General features: G+C 42.1%; 1 protein-coding gene across 10 annotated transcripts in view; it reads left to right on the top strand.

Moving 5' to 3' along the window:
- The window catches only part of LOC132403025 (1-phosphatidylinositol 4,5-bisphosphate phosphodiesterase beta-1), a 1,013,243-nt gene that overhangs the window by 695,788 nt on the left and 299,687 nt on the right, over positions 1–17,768 (top strand). For all 10 annotated transcript variants that reach the window (XR_009515160.1, XR_009515161.1, XR_009515162.1 and 7 more), the window contains one exon: positions 2,377–2,543. Coding sequence is in view for 7 of the 10 variants with exons in the window: in XM_059986239.1 (XP_059842222.1) it covers positions 2,377–2,543 (167 nt within the window). In the remaining 3 variants the exon portion in view is untranslated. The remainder of the gene's footprint in view (positions 1–2,376; positions 2,544–17,768) is intronic.

Here is a 17,768-nt window from a genome sequence, read left to right as displayed (position 1 = left end):
TATGGTAAGCTGTGGAGGCCAAGTTTTTATGTGTATGTAAGGCAGAGGTTGATAGATTTTTGATTGGTCAGGGCGTAAAGGGATATGGAGGGAAGGCAGGAGATTGGGGCTGAGAGGAAAATTGGATTGGGCATGAGGAAATGGTGGACCAGACTCAATGGGCCAAATGGCCTAATTCTGCTCCTATATTTTATGGTCATATGGTCTAAGTCCAAGGAACTGATTGTGGATTTAAAGAATGAGAAGAGAGGAGAACACACACCAATTGGCATTTTGGGATCAGTGTTGGAGAAGCTGAGCATCTTCAAGCTGCTGGTCATCAGTACATCAGAAGATCTATCCTGGGCCTAACGCATGAATGCAGTCATGAAGAAGGCATGCTAGTGCCTCTACTTTGTTAGGAGTTGGAGCAGATTTGCTATGTAACCAAAGACTCTATAGATGTACAGTGGAGAGCATTAGGACTGGTTGTCTCTTGGCCTGATGCAGACGCTTCAATGCACAGAGGCTGCAAATGGTTGTAGACTCTGTCAACTCCTTCACAGGCATAAACCTCCCCACCATTGAGGACATGCTCAAGAGGTAGCGCCTCAAGAAGGCAGCCTTCATCATTATGGACACTCACTATCCAGGGTGTGGCCTTTTCTTGTTACTACCTTCAAGGTAGAGGCACAGGAGCCCAAAGACCCAATCTCAATGATTCAGTAACAGTTTCTTCCCCTTTGCCGTCAGATTTATGAACTGTCCGTGAACCCATCAGCACTACCTCATTATTCCATTTCTTTCTCTACTTATTTCTGTAATTTATAGTTTTTTCTGTCTTTGATCTGTACAGTCGTAGCAAAATAACAGATGGCAGTGATAATATTGACCCTGATTCTGATTCTGAATGAAAGACTGGATCCCTCCCATTCATTCAACAATCTCTTTGACCCTCTACCATCTGGCAAGAGGCTCTGTAGCATTAGGACAAGGAATGCTAGGGTGGGAAACAACTTCTTCCCTCAGGCCATGAGACTACTGAACTCTCTACCACCACCCAGGTCTCACCACATTTGAAGTGCCAGTCGTGTTTTACTGTTTCCTTTTTAACTTGTTATGTAAATGCATCTCCACATCCAACACATCATTCTCCACAACTTCCACCATCTTTAATGGAATCCTTCCATTAAACACACCTTTACCTCCCGTCCTCTCTTCAATTCCACAGGGCTCGCTCCCTCCGTGGCTCCCTCATCCGTTCGTCCTACCACATTAATCTCCCTCCTGGCTCATATCCCTGGAAATGTCAGGAATACCATTCTTGCCTTTGTCCATTCATCTCCTCCTTTACCTCCATTCAGGGCCCTAAATAGTCCTTCCAGGTGAGGCAACGCTTCACCTGCGAACCTGCTGGAGTCGTCTATTATATCCGCTGCTCTCCATTGGTGAGACCTAACATAATTTTGGGGACCACTTTGTAAAGCATCTCCGCTCCATCTGCCAAAAGCAGAATTTCCCGGTGGCCAATCATTTTAATTCCCATCCCCATTCCGATTCCGTCATGTTGGTCCGTGACTTCCACTTCTGTCATGATGAGACCTAATGGTGGAGGACCAACACCTCAAATTCTGTTTAAGCAACCTGTAGTTTGATGTCATGAATATCAATTTCTCCTTCTGGTAATTTTATTTTTCTCTCCCCCACCCCTTTCCCTCTTCTTCTCTTCTCCACTGTGGCCTTTTACCTCCTCACTTGCCTACCATCACCCCCTGGTACCCTTCCTTCTTCCCGTTCTCCAATAGTCCACTCTCTCTCCTGCCAGATTCCTTCATCTTCAGCCCTTTTTCTTTCTCACCCATTTGGCTTCACCTATTATCTTCTAGCTTGTCCTCCTTCCCACTCCTCCCTCTTTCTTGTTCTGGTGTCAAAGTTATAGGCCAAGCCCAAACTTTGTCAACAGTTTCTGCTTTGCACTTAAAATAGTAATGCAATTTGTGCATAAATAGGGATAAGTGCCATTATCCTTACCATTCCATTGATAAGAATTTAAAGGCTAAAGAGCCTTGCATTGATTTGGAGGGCTAGGAGTGAAAGGAGCTAACTAAAATAACAGTTGTGGTTATTTATGAGTTTCCTGATCACTGAAGTTCTCACTATTGGGATATTGTAAATTGATTGCCATGTCTTGCAGTGATGGGCCTTGAATTTCTTTCATTCACTGTATGATAGCCTCTGTCAATGGAAGTACAGTGGTGAGCTGGAATGGAGGTAGCGCAGCAGTGAGTGAAAGGAGATTTTGAAAAGGCCATCTAATATCCACTTATTATAAGATGTTATGAGTTTTTCCAGTGTAATGCAAACATAATGAGCTTTACTTCCCTTCCTTTGTTTCAGTGGTGCAAAGAGCAAGCCATACCTAACAGTGGACCAGATGACAGACTTCATCAATTCCAAGCAGAGAGATCCACGTTTGAATGAGATACTCTATCCTCCGATGAAACAAGAACAAGTGCAACAGCTCATTGAGAAGTATGAGCCCAATGACAGTCTCGCAAAGAAAGGTTGGTTCATTATGGGCTTTATTCAGTTTGCATTCTTCAGGAGATTGCGAAGTGGCAGAGTTCAGCCAGGATTGCATTGCCCTTCACTGATTAAAGGGGCATTTCTGCTATATAATAATAAATCACGCATGTTAGGATGAGCACGTGCATGAACAAATAACAATCTATAAGTAACATCGCAAAACCAGTTGGCAACCACAGCAAATAACGTAAATTATGCCATTGACTGTAGACTGAAATTTGAGTGGGTTTTTCAATATTTTTTTCTACTGAGATATTAGTTGCCACACAAAAATGCATTTCAGCAATATTTTATAATTTTTTGCCAAGGAGATTGTAGACATTTTGCAATAAATTCCCAAATAAATGGCAGTAATTAATTCTGAATTACATGACTCTAATGTAATGATTCCTATTGGACTGGAGCTTTTGCTTCAGTGTTGTTACAAATAGAATGGCAGATAGGCTAATTAAGCAGGATGATAACACATTTAGGGAAAGAAACAATGTGCCATCAGAGATAATTACTCCTAAATGGTCATGTCAATGTCATAGAGACATTGAGCATTACAGCACAGAAATAGGCCTTCAGCCCTTCCAGTCTGTGCTGAAATATTAACCTGCCTAGTCCCGTCGATCTGCACCTGGGCCATAGCTTTCCATATGCCTCCATTTACATACCTATCCAAATTTCTCTTAAATATTGAAATCAAACCCACATCCACCACTTCCCCTGGCAGCTCATTCTACATTCTCACTACCCTCTGATTGAAAAAGTTACCCCTCATGTTCCCCTTAAACTTATCACCTTTCACCCTTAACCTATGATTTCTAGTTCCAATCTCACAGAACCTCCATGGGGAAAAAGAAACCTCCTTGTATTTAGCCTATATATATACATCCTAATTTTGTACACTTCCATCAAATCTGTGCTCATTCTTCTATGCTGCAGAAAAGAAGTCCAGACCTATTCACCCTTTCCCTGTAACTCAGGTCCTCAAGTCTGGCAACATCCTTATAATTTTTATCTGCAGTCTTTCAACCTTCTTGCCATCTTTCCTGCAGGTAGGTGACCAAAACCGCATCCAATGCTGCAAATTAGGCCTCCCCAATGTCTTATACAACTTCAATAAGGCATCCCAATTCCTGCACTCAAAACTTTGATTTATTTGGGCTCTCACCATCAGACTATGTAACAGTTTCTTCCCCCAAGCTAACAGACTCCTCAATACCCAGAGCCTGGACTGACACCTTACTGCCCTGTTGTCCTGTTTATTATTTATTGTAATGCCTGCACTGTTTTGTGCACTTTATGCAGTCCTGGGTAGGTCTGTAGTCTAGAGTAGTTGTTGTGTGTTTTTTTTTTCTCTGTGATTTTTACGTAGTTCGGTCTAGTTTTTGTACTATGTCATGTAACACCATGGTCCTGAAAAACATTGTCTCATTTTTTACTATGTACTGTACCAGTAGTTATGGTCAAAATGACGATAAAAGTGACTTGACTTATGAAGGCTAGTGTGCAAAAGAAGCTTTCTGTATGACCATATCAACCTGTGACATCACTTTCAAGGAAATATAGATCTGTACTCCCAGGTTCCTCTATTCTACTGCTCTCCTCATTGCCCTAACCCTCACCGTGTAAGGCCTACCCTGATTTGTCAACACCTCACACTTGTCTCTATTAAATTCCTTATTGTATTTTTCAGCCCATTTATCCAGTTGGTCCAAATCTCGCTGCTTTTTGATAGTTTTCCCAGCTGTCAGTTACACCTTCAATCTATTATCTGCAAGCTTGCTGATCCAGTTTACCACAATATCATCCAGATCATTGGTATAGATGACAGTGGACCCAGCAGCAATCCCTGTGGCACTCCACTAGGCACAGGCCTCCAGTCAGAGAGGCAACCATCTACTACTACTCCCACAAAGCCAATGTCTAATCCAATTTACTACCTCTTCTTGAATGCTGAGCGACTGAACAGTCTTGACCAACCTCCCATACAAGACCTTGTCAAAGGCCTTGATGAAGTCCATATAGACAATATCCACTGTCTTCCCTTCATCAACTTTACAGGTAATTTTCTTAAAAAGCTCTATAAGATTGGTTAGACATGACCTACCATTCACAATGCCATGTTAAGTGTCCCCAGTCAGTCCTGGATCAGTCCCTATCAGTTTGAATGTGAGTATCCAAGTACTCATATATCCAGTCCCTTAAAATGCCTTTTAGGAATTTACCTACTACTAATGTCAGCCGACTAGTCTATAATATCCTGCTTATTCTTTTATGCCTTTCTTAAACAACGGAACAACATTAGCTATCCCCCAATCCTCTGCTAAGGACCCCTGAAATTTCTGCACAGAGTTAGACCTTGACAAGCTATTCCCTTGGACTCTATGGAAAGCAAGTGTAGAAATTACTAGGAACCTAGCAGAGAGAGTTAAATCAGCCTCAGCAACAGGGGAGGGACAAGAGGATTGGAGGATAGTCAATGTTGTCCACTGTTTAAAAAAGGTTCTAAGTATATAGGCTGGTATATCCCACAAGGTTATTAGTTACCCTCCACTACTGGTGCAAGCTCTACAGGTCCCACATTCCCGGAAGAAGAGACCAATGATCCAAAAATCTGAAGCCCTCCCTCCTCCACCATCTCCTTAGCACCAATTAAACTGTAGAATCTTCCTATTTCTGGCCTCACAAGTACGAGGCATTGGTAAAAATCCCGGGGTCACAACCCTGGAGGTCTTGCTCTTCAAACTAGTTCGCGGACCTGACTTGGCAAGACTTCGTCCATGGAAAAATATTGCATCGAAAGGACAGGCAGGTATGCAGACGGGCTTTGTTGGTTAAAAAAAAGAAGAAATCAAATAGTTAGAAAGGGGTGACCTATGATCGGAAAATGTAGAATCCTTGTGGGTTTAATTAAGAACTGCACAAATAAAAGAAAACCTTGATGGAAGTTACAAATAGGACTTTAAACAATAGCCAGGGTGTGGGATACAAACTGCAATAGGAGAAAGAAGCACGTGTAAAAAGGATAATGTTACAATTGTCATTGGGGATTTCAATATGCAGGTAGATTATGAAAATGAGGTTTACGCTGGATCCCAAGAGAGGGAGTTTGTAGAATACCTACATGATAGCTTTTTAGAGCAACTTGCAGTTGAGCCCACTAGGTGAGAAGAAATTTAGGATTGTGCATTGTGTAATGAACTAGATTTGATAAGGGAACATAAGGTCAAGGAAACCTTAGGAGGCAGTGACTATAATAGAACAGAATTCACTCTGCACCTGAGAGGGAGAAGCTGAAGTCAAATATCTCAGTAATACAGTGGTGTAAGGAGAATTACAGAGACATGAGGCAGGAACTGGAAAAATGATGGGAAGGAGACACTAGCAGGGATGATGGCAGAACAGCAATGGCTAGAGTTTATGGGGGCAATTCAGAAGCTGCAAGATAGATACATCCCAAAGGTGAAAAAGTATTCTAAAGGGAGGATGAGGCAACCGTGGCTGTGAAGGGAAGTTAAATACATCATAAGAGAAAAGGAATGGGCATATAAAATAGCAAAACAGAAGGAAATTAGTGAATTGGGAAGCCTTTAAAAACCAACAGAAGGCAACTAAAAAAGCCATAAGGAGCACAAAGATTAAATATTAAAGCAACGGAACCAACAATATAAAAGAGAATACCAGATGTTTTGTCAGATATATAAGGAGTGAAAGTGAGGAGAGAATGGATATTGGGCCACTGGAGAGGGAGTAATGGGGACAAAGAAATGATGGACAAACTTAATAAGTATTTTGTGTCATCCTTCACAGTGGAAGGCACCAGTAGTATGCCAGAAATTTGAGAGTGTTGGGAGCAGAAGTGAGTGCAGTTGCTATTACTAAGGAAAGGGTGCTTAGGAAGCTGCAGAGGCTGAAGTCAGATAAATCAGCGAGCCCAGATGGACTACACCCTAGGGTTCTGATGGACTATCCTCTAACGTTCAGAAAGAGGTAAGCAAAGAGAATGTGGAGGCATTAGTAATGATCTTTCAAGAATCACTAGATTCCAGAAGGGTTCTAAGGGACTGGAAAATTGCAAACTTAACCCCATTCTTTGAGAAGAGAGGAAGGCAGGACCAGAGGGCACAGCTTGAGAATAGAGGGACATCCATTTTAAACAAAGGTAAGGAGGAATTTCTTTAGACAAAAGGTGATGAAACTCTGGAATTCATTGCCCCACACCACTATGGAGGCCAAGTCACTGAGTACATTTAAAGCAGAGGTTGATAGGTTCTTGATTAGTCAGGGTGATAAATGTTATGGCGTGATGGTAGGAGAATGGGGTTCAGAATCATAATAGATCAGCTATAATGCAATGGCAGAGCAGACTTGATGGGCTAAATGACCTAATTCTGCTCCTATGTCTTATGGTCTTAGGGTCACACTTCCTACCCATGTCATTGGTACCGACATGGACCATGACCTCTAGCTGCTCACCCTTGCTCTTAAGAAGGCTGTGGACTCAATCCAGTATGTCCCTAACTCTGGCATTTGGGAGGCAATACACCATCCAGTATCTCTCTCTCTCGTCCATAGAACCTCCTGTGTTTCCCTCTAACCACAAAAATTCTACCACTACATCTCACCTGTTTTCTTCTGAACCACAGACAGAGCCAGACTCAGTGAAAGACACCTGACCACTTTTGCTTTCCTCTGCTAGGTCATCCCCCTCAACAGTATTCAAATTTGTTTGCGCATTGTTGAGGAGAATGGCCACAGGTTACTCTGCACTGGCTGCGAGCCCCTTTCCTGCTCCTGACAGTCACCCAGCTACCTGTGTCCTGCACCTTGGTTATAACTACTTCCCTGTATGTACTGTTCATCAACCCTTCAGCCTCTCGAATGATCAGGAGTTCATCCAGTTCCTTGACATGGACTGATAGAAGTTGCAGCTGGATGTACTTCTTGCAGGTATAGCGATCAGGAACACTGGAGTTTTCCCACATTCCGCAAGAGGAGCATTCCACTATCCTGCCTAGCATCCCCACCAGCTCTTACTGTGCCCTATGAAAGAAAGAAGTAAACAAAAACATCTGTTTATTGTCTTCACCTCTCCTCGTCAAAGCCTCTATGAGCCAAAGTCTGAACACCCCATTCTCTTACTGGCCCATTCCCACAATGGCCACTCCACTTAAACTTAATTTCTTTTTATTGGCCCTTGCCTAGGGCCTAATTATGCATAACCCAGTATCTCCTTGGAACTGTGACATGCAGAATATCCTGACAGCCCCAGCTCACTTCTTTTGAACTCTCTCTCCTGCTATGCAATCCAATGTCTTCTCCGGAACTGCGGCACACAGAATGTCCTATGCATAGCCTTTAGAATCTCACTCCTTGCCGTGATATTAGTGTGCTGCCTCTGAAAGCAGATGCATGTCAGCTAATTATTTTGGAGAATAACTATTAACACATATTGTTGATATTGCTAATTGCTCTAATGTAATCTAAACTTGACCTCATCTGAAATTTGACATCGATTGATGTGAATTGCAGTCATATCTGGTTTTAGTTCTCAGCTTGTTAGTGGCATGAAAGTAATGGCATATTAAGTGGAGATGTGCTATTTCTGTAGAGCCTTTCACACTCATTAGTGAGCATGTACTGACGAGGATCACTCATCCATGTTCGTGTTCTTCTAAAAACAGACACAGACACACCCACACCACACCATACCTCAGACACCTCCTCCTGGTGAAGGCAGACAACAGCAGCACCAACCCCTCTCCTGTAAGCTTTTTGGACTTTAATCTGAAGGCACTGGAAAGATATTACTGATGTCTCTGCTAACTGGTAGGAATACCTGAGATGGTGATGTGTCAGTGATCGGGTAATCTGTGTTGATGAGGTTGATGGAGGGTAAAGTAACAGCCAGGACCCAAGGGATATTATTCTCGTTCCTCTTCAAATAGAAGAGTTACAAGATCTTTTACATTCACCAGAGAGTGCAGGCATGTCTCTCTTTTCACTTTCTCACCTTAGTCAGCACTTGTGCCAGCACAGCATGTGCTACACCGGAATGTCAGTTGATACTGAGGTGCTCAGGGTGCCTGGAGCGGTCCCCAATCCTCTTGGCTCAGAGATATGGAGTTCTGCCGACTGTTTGCAAAGGCTGGTGCTCATTGTTCAGCTGCGTGGCCGCTGGTGGAGGAGGACCGCAGCTGATTGCGGGCTGGCTGTGCACCAGCACTCTACTCATTTGCAAAAGCTCAGCGACCGAAAAGAAGATTTAGGTCAGAGGCTGGATTTCTCCTTGAACTGTGAGCATTTTGTGTGAATCTCTGTAAGGTCGATTGCCAGCTGATTTCATGTCCCTAATGCAAGATTCCCCTTCATACTCCTGTCCTTCCCATTCCTGGACCCGGTTATTCAACTATATAGTTCAGGAAGACCCACACACTGCATTTCCAGGCTGGAAGGAGTTTCATCTCGTGAGGAGATTTGTTCTTCTATGGAACTTGTGCCAAGTTGAGGTATCTTACCAGAATCATCTTGCTGCTCTGGATTACATTCCAGTAAGCCTGGGACAAAGCTCTTGTGTGGTCTTCAGTGGAAGTAGCGCAGGTACTCATCCATCAATGGCATTGTTCTTTGCAAAATGTTTCAGCAGCAGAGCTGGAAGTTGTTAAGCTCCCAGTGTTTATACTGGCTGGCAGCTTTCATATCCTGTGCCAGGCTGGATCTAAGAGTAATCCGCACAATTATACAAAAAGATAGGAACGAAGGTTCTTTTAAAAATTATTTGTATTTAGGGTTTCATGAAATTCATTATCTAATTTCCAAAATCTTTTTATATGCTTTTGAATATTAGAAATTCCTCTCCATTTGTGACCACTGACTTTGAATGATTCACTGAAGATTCAAGCTACAGTAATTAAAAACACAAAAGATTCTGCAGATCCAGAGGAACACACACACACGAAATGTCAAATATTTTGTGTGTGTTGAACAGTAATGAATGACCAGCTCTGGACTACTGCTTCCCGCAATTCCACAAATTTATTGCTCGCATGAACCCGAAATAAAATGACTTTCTGCAACTTTTAGGGTTGGTTTTTTGAGGCTCAGGTGCACTAGTGCTGGCTCTCTCAAACACTTCGGTAGTACTATGTCATTAATGGGACAACTGTTTACACGAGTCAATGGTTACGCGGGCTACTCGTTTCTTCTTTCCAGTATTTTTCTCTGCAGGCTACAACTGTATTTGGCAGGAGTGGACGTTGCAGCTGGAATGGCTGCCGAGCTTGTGTTTGATCCTTGAGCCAGACAAAAGCACACAGAGCATGTTACCTTCTAATCAGAAATGACTAAGTGCCTGCCCATCGACCTTTAGTTGAACCATTTGCTGCAATGCTCCTTCAAAGGTATTACAATAAATCTCTCAGCCAACCATACAACTACCAATAAACAAGCCAAGACACAACTGAGGAACATTTTTTAATCCCATGCAGCCACTTCATTTAACCTAGGACTGTATATTTAGTATATTTACCATGCGCATGTAATTTCTTCAGTAATGAATATTTATAGTCTGTCAGTACTTTTTGGAGCATCTGGCATATCTAAAGCAGTTGCTGTTTCAGTAATCAGTCAGGCCCTCAGTTTAAAAGGCGACAGAACCATTTGGACTTGCTTCACTTAGGCGTTTAACGGTGTGGAGATGTGTGATTTGGATTTCACACCAGTTAATCTCTGACCATGGGATACCTGCACTGTGCTGGTGCACGCTTCAAGGTTTCCAGTAGGTTAGAGCCGACTTCTGCAGTTCTCAAGCTAGGAATCGATCTGCCAAACCTGAACTGAGATGACAAACCACAGGCAGAGCAACCCATTGATGTAAATAGGAAAAAGGGACGAAACAATTAATGAGAAACCAGTAAATAGGTCTTAGTTAATGTCTTTTTCTGCCTAGTTTTTTTCAACAGCTTAACCCCCTGCAAAATGAAAAAAATAATAGAAATACCAACTGCCAGATGTACTCAACAGGTCATACAGCATCTGTTGAGGGAAATAAGCAAGCAAAGTTTCTTCCTTCATCAGCTCTGGAAAGAAAGCCAGAATAAAAAAGTGGGGGCAAGAGGTCGGAGTACAAGCTGGCAGGTAATGGTTGAGAACAGGTGAATGGCAAGGTAGGCGGGTAGGGGACGGTGAATGATGTGAGTAGGCGGAAGAAAAAGGAATTCAACGGGAGAGGATGATGGACAGTGGAACAAAGGAAAGGAAGCATTTTCTTCTCAGATTTTGAATGTTTGTGAAAGATCACCATAAACATTCAGTTTACTGACTTTGAGAGCAGAAAGACATTGCCCACTGTCAATGCCTTTCAAAGGATTACTGTTTGCCACTTCCACAGGGAAAGGGCCCTGTATTGCTGTAAGCTGCACTACATGCTCTAAACATCTGAAGACAGGTGCTTGAAGAACTATTATGATCCAAGGGCAGGAGACTGGTGAAGTTGGGCAGCTCAGTAGAAGTTCCATCACAACATCTGGAAGTCCATACTCTGGCTCGGCCCTGCTTCAAACGGGAGATCCAGTTTTACATTCAGAGGAAAGGAGGTATTTGGAGTTCCGCTGGTTGGTCTCAGAGAGGGCCATTCCATAAATGTGGCACAAATGAACTGACTGTGACAGTGCAGATTAGGATATGAACTGCAGAGATGTAAATATTCAGATCAATGACTGGTTGATCAATGAATGGCACAGTTAGCATGTCTGAAACTTCTCAACCCTATAGAATTGCGAATTGCCCCGCCCACGCATGCTCAATGGCTTTAATGATATTATGTCCTGCTTAGACCTTGAAAAAAATTCATTATTCAGTTCTTAATTCGGATATAAAGTTCCATAAGGTCTGGAGACCTTTTATTGAGTACTTTCATAACCTTTCTCTTAATTAAGGTTTTTTTTTCGGTCCCTTGCTTTCAACTCTTTTTTTTGGTAGTAGGCATTATTATCTTCTGTTTTCAAGTGTATTTACAGTTTTGAGGGTTTGAATGTCCTGATTTATATTCTCTATATTGTGTTGTGGTTGGTCTGGAGTTTTTTTTGCTGTGGGGCTTGGGGAGGATACTAACTTTACATGACTTCAATTTGGGTGCTTTCTCAATTATCTTTTTTGTAGTATATTATAATTGTATGTTTATTTTTGCACTGTATTAATTTTCTTCATTTTGGTTTGGGGTTTTTTTCCTATCTATAGTGTTGTAGAAAATGCATTAAAAAACCAATAAAAAAAAGAATTGAGAATTAAACTGTTAGAATGTGGCAACTGCAACAGTGATGAGCTAGAAAAATTCTTGGATACTTTGGCATGTTAAGGAGCACAGAGCACCACAGCTGAGAATAAATGTGTCATTCATTACCACCAAGCCATGTTCCAGGGTGAGATTGACAGGATTTGTGCAGGAGATCAGCTGCACTAATAACAGTTCTGTTTTGTGCACTTCACTGTATGGTGCTCCTACATTTATAAAATAGCTCATCCTCTGTCTGGTGCGAAGCTAATTGACTTTAGATTAGGAATAGGTGAGGTGCAGCCATTTCTTTCTGATTCCGTTCAGGCATGCACATTCAGTCAAAGTCACAAATAGCCACTGCTGCCAAGTTCTCATAGACCGGCAGGGCTACTGCATGTCTCATATGCTGAGGGGGCAAAGAGATGAAGTTATTGAATTAATTTAACTAACTAGGGAGGAAGTACAATATGTTAAATCATGATGACTAAATGAAAATTTTGGGATTAAAAGTAGCTTGGGGTGCCAGTAATTTTTGACTGAAAATCAAAACATTTACTGGAAAAATGAAATAAAAACTGAAGCTATTGGAAAAAACTCAATGGGTCAGTCTGCATATGGAGAAGGGCAAACTGAGTTAACCCTTCAAATCCGAGACTGTCAGACATGGGAAAGACAGTAAAGAAGTTAGTTTCTGTTGCATAACAGTGAGGGAGGAATGTAGGCATAACAAAGGGAATATGTCTGATAGGATGAAACCAAGTGAGTAAGAGTAGCACAGATCATGCTTTTTTTGTGTGATAGGTGTTACTAATAGCAGAAATAGGAGACATTTTCAACAGGCCAAAAAATGCAAATTGAAAGAGAAAATCTGAGCCAACATCACAAATAGTTGACAGGCAAAAATGGCCTGATCTGATACAGACAGAGAGAAAGACTGGAGAAGCTCAGCAGATTAAGCTGTGGAGACAAAAGGGAATGACAGTGTTTTGGTTCTAGACCCTGAATCAGGCTTCATTTCTTTTTTTGCTCCTGATTTCATTATCAGAGGTCTCTAATATTTCTAAGAAGGAATGAGTAATCTGTATACAGGGAAGAAGGGAGAGAGAATGAGAATCACAAACAACACTGTCACAATGTGGCTCAACTCAAGTTTAAGGAAAAGTATTTCACCTACGGTCCAGGCGTGTTGTAGCCTTGTCGACTCAATATTTAATTCCCTGACTTTAAGTGTAGTAACTTGCTTTGTTTATGCGTCTTAGATCTGAGACGTTACCTGAATTTCTCTTTCTTCTTACCTCTGTTTCTGATGCTCTCTGACCTGCTGAGCATTTTCAGTATTTTCAGGTTTTATTCCAATATATTGCATAGCCATTTAAGAAAAAAAAGGAATTTTATTTTCTCTCACTTTCAATTTTGCCTGCACATTTCCTCTCTTGAAGAAACTGGCTCCAGCTAAGAAAGAAAAGATTATTGATAATCCATACACATATTCTCATTAGGTAAGCCTGAACAATGAGTTCTAAGGTTTGTTTTCATGGTGGTGTCAAACCTCACTTTGCCTCCTACCTTTTCACTAGCTACATGAAACAGTCAGTGATCTAAGCCCTTCCCAGTAATGCTCCCTAACTCTTTCTGCACTACATTGTCAATTACATTGGTGTTGCTTCATGCATCCATGCTGAACTCATCAATTTCATCAACTTTGCTCCAACTTCAGCCCTGTCCTTAACCTTCACTTGGTTCATTTCTGACACCTCTTTCCACTTTCTCGATCTTTGTCTCCATCTCTGGAGACAAAATATCTGCTCATATTTTTTATAAACCCACAGATTCCCCTGGCTATCTTGACTATGACTTTTCCCACCTTGTCTCCTGTAAAATTGTCTTTCCCTTTTCTCAGTTCCTTCATCTCTATCACATCTGTTTCCAGGATCTTCATTTCTAAGATCTTTTTTTTCTCATTTCCAGAGATATCCTCCTCCTTCAAAAAACAGGGTTTCCCTTCCTCCACCATTGATGCTGCCCTCACCCACATCTCTTCCAATTGCTGGACATCTGTGCTCACCCCATCCTCCTCTTTTGGCTGGCTGCAGTAATAACAAACTCTTAAGCACTTGGCAGGGGCCAATAAAAGAAGCTAGATGTAAGTGGAATTGCCATTGTTGAAATAGCCAGGCTTTGGCTCAACAGGCAAATGGTTCAATTTAATATCAGAGAATGTTTACAGTATACACCTTGAAATTCTTACTCTTCACAGATGTAGGCTGGAACTTAAGCTTGAGAAGTTATAGATAAACAAGTGTAGGCAGTGGAATGTTCCTCCTGTGAGATGTGGGATTGTATGGTACCTAACAGTTTCCAGATAGCAGATAGGTGACCACCAGGAGAAGTAAAGAGAGTAAGCATTTAGTGCAGGGTCCCCCCATGACCATTCTCCTCAGCATCACGTGTATCCCTTTGGATACTGTGGGCAGTGGGTGACAACCTATCAGGGCACAGCAGCAACAGCCAGGTCACTGGCACTGTGGCCTGCTCTGAGACATAGCAGAGAAAGATAAAGTCAGGCAGAGTGAGAGTGAACGGAGACTCAATAATTAGGGGGCCATATTGGAGATTCTATAGCCACGACAGATAGAGTTCCTCTTGTCCTCCCCTACCTCCCCATGAGCCTCTGCACCCAAAACATCATCTTTAACGGGACTCTACCACCAAGCATATCTTTACATTGCCCTCCCTCCTCACACTCACTGCTTTCTACAGAGAGTGTTTCCCCAGTGAGTCCCTTGTTCATTCGTCCTCCCGCTCTTTCAAACAGAAATGCTACACCTGCCCATTCACCTCCTCCCTCATATTCATTCAGGGACCCAGACAGCCCTTCCAGGTGAAGCAACACTTCACCTGTGAATCTGTTGAGGCTGTCTGCCATATGTAGTGCTCCCAATGTAGTATGTAGTAATATGTAGTACCTCCAACCTGAAGGTATGAACATCGATTTCTCCAACTTCCTGTAACATTTTTCCTATTCCTCCTTCCCTATTCCTCACTCTGGCCATTTACCTCTCCTCCTCACCTGCTTATCACCTTCCCCTAGTACCTGACCTCTTTCCCTTTCTCTCACAGTCTCCTCTCCTATCAGATTCCTTCTTCTCTAGCCCTTCGCCTTTTTCACCTATCACCTCCCAGCTTCTTAAACTATCATCTCTCTCTTATTCACCTGGCTTCACCTATCACCTCATAGCTTACCCTCCTTTCCCTCCCCCCTTCTTATTTTGGCATCTTCTCCCTTCCTTTCTAATCCTGGTGACACGTCTCGGCCCAAAATGGCAACTGATTTTTCATTTCCATAGATACTGCCTGCCCTCCTGAGATCCTCCAGCATCTGCAGAATCTCTTGTGCCTATAGCTAAACCTCGTGACAACGCAGTTTCCAGAAACAGACCGTCTTCTGTGCCATGAATGTTTAACCCAACAATTAATAATTCTCCACACATCTTGGGACACTGTGCTTGATTGAAACAAACAACCAGATTAGACTAGGGGACAAACCTGCCAGTTCCATCATTTCAGGCTCATGACTTGAGAGCTAAAAAAAAAATCAGAATGCTTTTTATTTTTCTCTTTGACAACTGAAAATCACTTGATAGATTTTTTTGAACATACCAGGCAGCTCTTCAGAATAGAAGGTAAAAAATATCAACATTTTAAGGTATTTGGTTTGTTGGTACTTCGTCATTTTTTTAGATCTGATCATCGGGTGAAGACCAGCATTTATTGCTCCTTCCTAACTGCCGTTGAGAAGGTGGTGAGCCACCACTGTGAATCTCTGCAGCCCTTTTTGGAAAGGTATTCACAAGGTGGAAGACATGCAGCATGTGTGATAGAATAACTGCTGCTCTCCGACGTCTCCTTCAGTTTTGTTAGGCTTGCAAAGTGGTGATGTGAATTGAAATAAGAGCAGGTGCTTAAACTCTGAAGTAACAACAAACTACTGGAAATGCTTGATAAACCAGGCAACACTTGTGGAAAGGGAAACAGTTAATCGTTGATATCTGACATCCTTCGTCAAAGGGCTGATCTTACTTTCTCTGAGTCCACACACTAAACCTTCCTTCCTAACTGCTTCTGTTGCGGTCTAACTTGCAGTATGTACACCTGCGGGTGCTGCTCTTCCATTTCTTCATTGCCAAGCCTGATTGCTCTGTATCTCAAGCAGCACTTTTAATGAAGCTCTGTGTGAGGAAAGAACCGTAACTTAAAGTCAGTTTCTATCTATTGAGATTTGGTGGCATGTGGAGAGGGATTGATCAGGGCAGATATGGTTTCCATGTCATCTGCTGCTTCACAGTCATCAGCCCAAAAACAGAGTTACAATGTGCATTTTTTTATTGAGGGGGAAAATATGTTAGTCACCCTACATGACTGCAGCTAAATTCAGGCTCCCCCATTTTTAGATGTGCCTCCTGTTGGTTTTTCATTTCCACTTACATTTGCTGCAGTTGTTTCTCAATTCTTCACAATAAAGGTATTGACAGTCTGGACAAGACTGTCCGACCAAAGCACTAACTATTTTCCTCAGCTCTGTCACCCGCCACTTCCAGATCAGCTTAAGTTCGATCTCCAATTTATCTGGCTAATTTCAAATGAAATCTCCTCAACTTGCACACCAATCATTCCCGTACTCTTCGACTGAGATCGCCAGTTTTGGTTTTGTGTTTTACATTTCTTATTTTTAGTATAGTTTATATAATGACAGTTTACTATTATGGGCCATCAAATGGGCAGTTTTCTACTTTAAGTATTGTTGATTAGACCATACAAAGATTGCTTTCATTTTACCGTCCCCCAGTTGATGTACAATTCTTAGCCACTCTTGTTTTTGAATCTTGGCACCACAAAAAAGTGCAGCAAAATTTTCCACCATATTAGGGAGCTTGATTGAGTAATTTAAATGCAGGGATATATTGTGTGGACGTGGGGCTTCATTTTCACAGACGTCTGCAGGGGTGCGTGTTCCCATGCTTAACGCACTTGTGTGTGCATATCCACAGTCTCAAGGCTTACAAAGTCTGGTCTTGGAATACCATTGTTTGACAATAGTGCAAGAAAAATTGAGTCATTATGAGTGTATTGAGATTAAATGTCTGTCCAGCAAGTATTTTAACCATGGAGGGTTGAGCAGGTGCAAGAATACATGAGAAACCAAAGTCAAAAGAATGTACATTTGCAGAGGGAACACTCTGTAATTGTTAGTTTTTTTTTGGTATCTGGGCATAGCTAATATTTATTGCCCATGGCCAGTTGCCCTTGAGAGAGTGGTGGTGAACTGCGTCCTATCACTGCTCTCCTCCTGGCATATGTAGTTTCACAGTTCCAGGATCTTGACAACAAAAGATTGGTGATATAATTGTGATGCTTTGGTGATCTATCCCTATGAAGAGTCTCAGTCTGAAATGTCAGCAGTTTAATCCCCTCCAGAGATGGTACCTGACCTGCTGAGTTTCTCCAGCATTTTGCATGCGTGTGTTGATAAATTTTCAAGGCAGGATTGTGTGCATTTGGATGGGTACTGTCCATGTGGCTTGCTGTATTCTACTTGTTGATAGAGGTTATGGGTTTTGCAGATGCTGTTAAGGCATCCGGGGTGAGTAACTGCAGTGTATTTGTAGACGGTATGTACTACAACCACTGTGCACAAGTGCTGGGGCGAATGAGCATTCAGCATAGAGGACGGGGTGCTTGCACTGCTGCAGGTGAAGTGGGACTTCTTGAATCTGGTTGAATCTGTACATATCCATGTGAGTAGAGAGTGATTCCATCATGCTCAATAAATGTGGCTTTGGGATGTCTGAGTACCCAGATTTTGATAGGCTCTTGAAATTAAAATATTTATGTGGCTATATAAATGTGACACCAGGGCAGGAATGGATTCTCAATATTC

This window comes from Hypanus sabinus, chromosome 12 (genome assembly GCF_030144855.1).
Source record: "Hypanus sabinus isolate sHypSab1 chromosome 12, sHypSab1.hap1, whole genome shotgun sequence".
Taxonomy (NCBI): domain Eukaryota; kingdom Metazoa; phylum Chordata; class Chondrichthyes; order Myliobatiformes; family Dasyatidae; genus Hypanus; species Hypanus sabinus.
The sequence above is the reverse complement of the archived record's forward strand: the minus strand, read 5'-3'. Positions and strand labels throughout refer to the sequence as shown.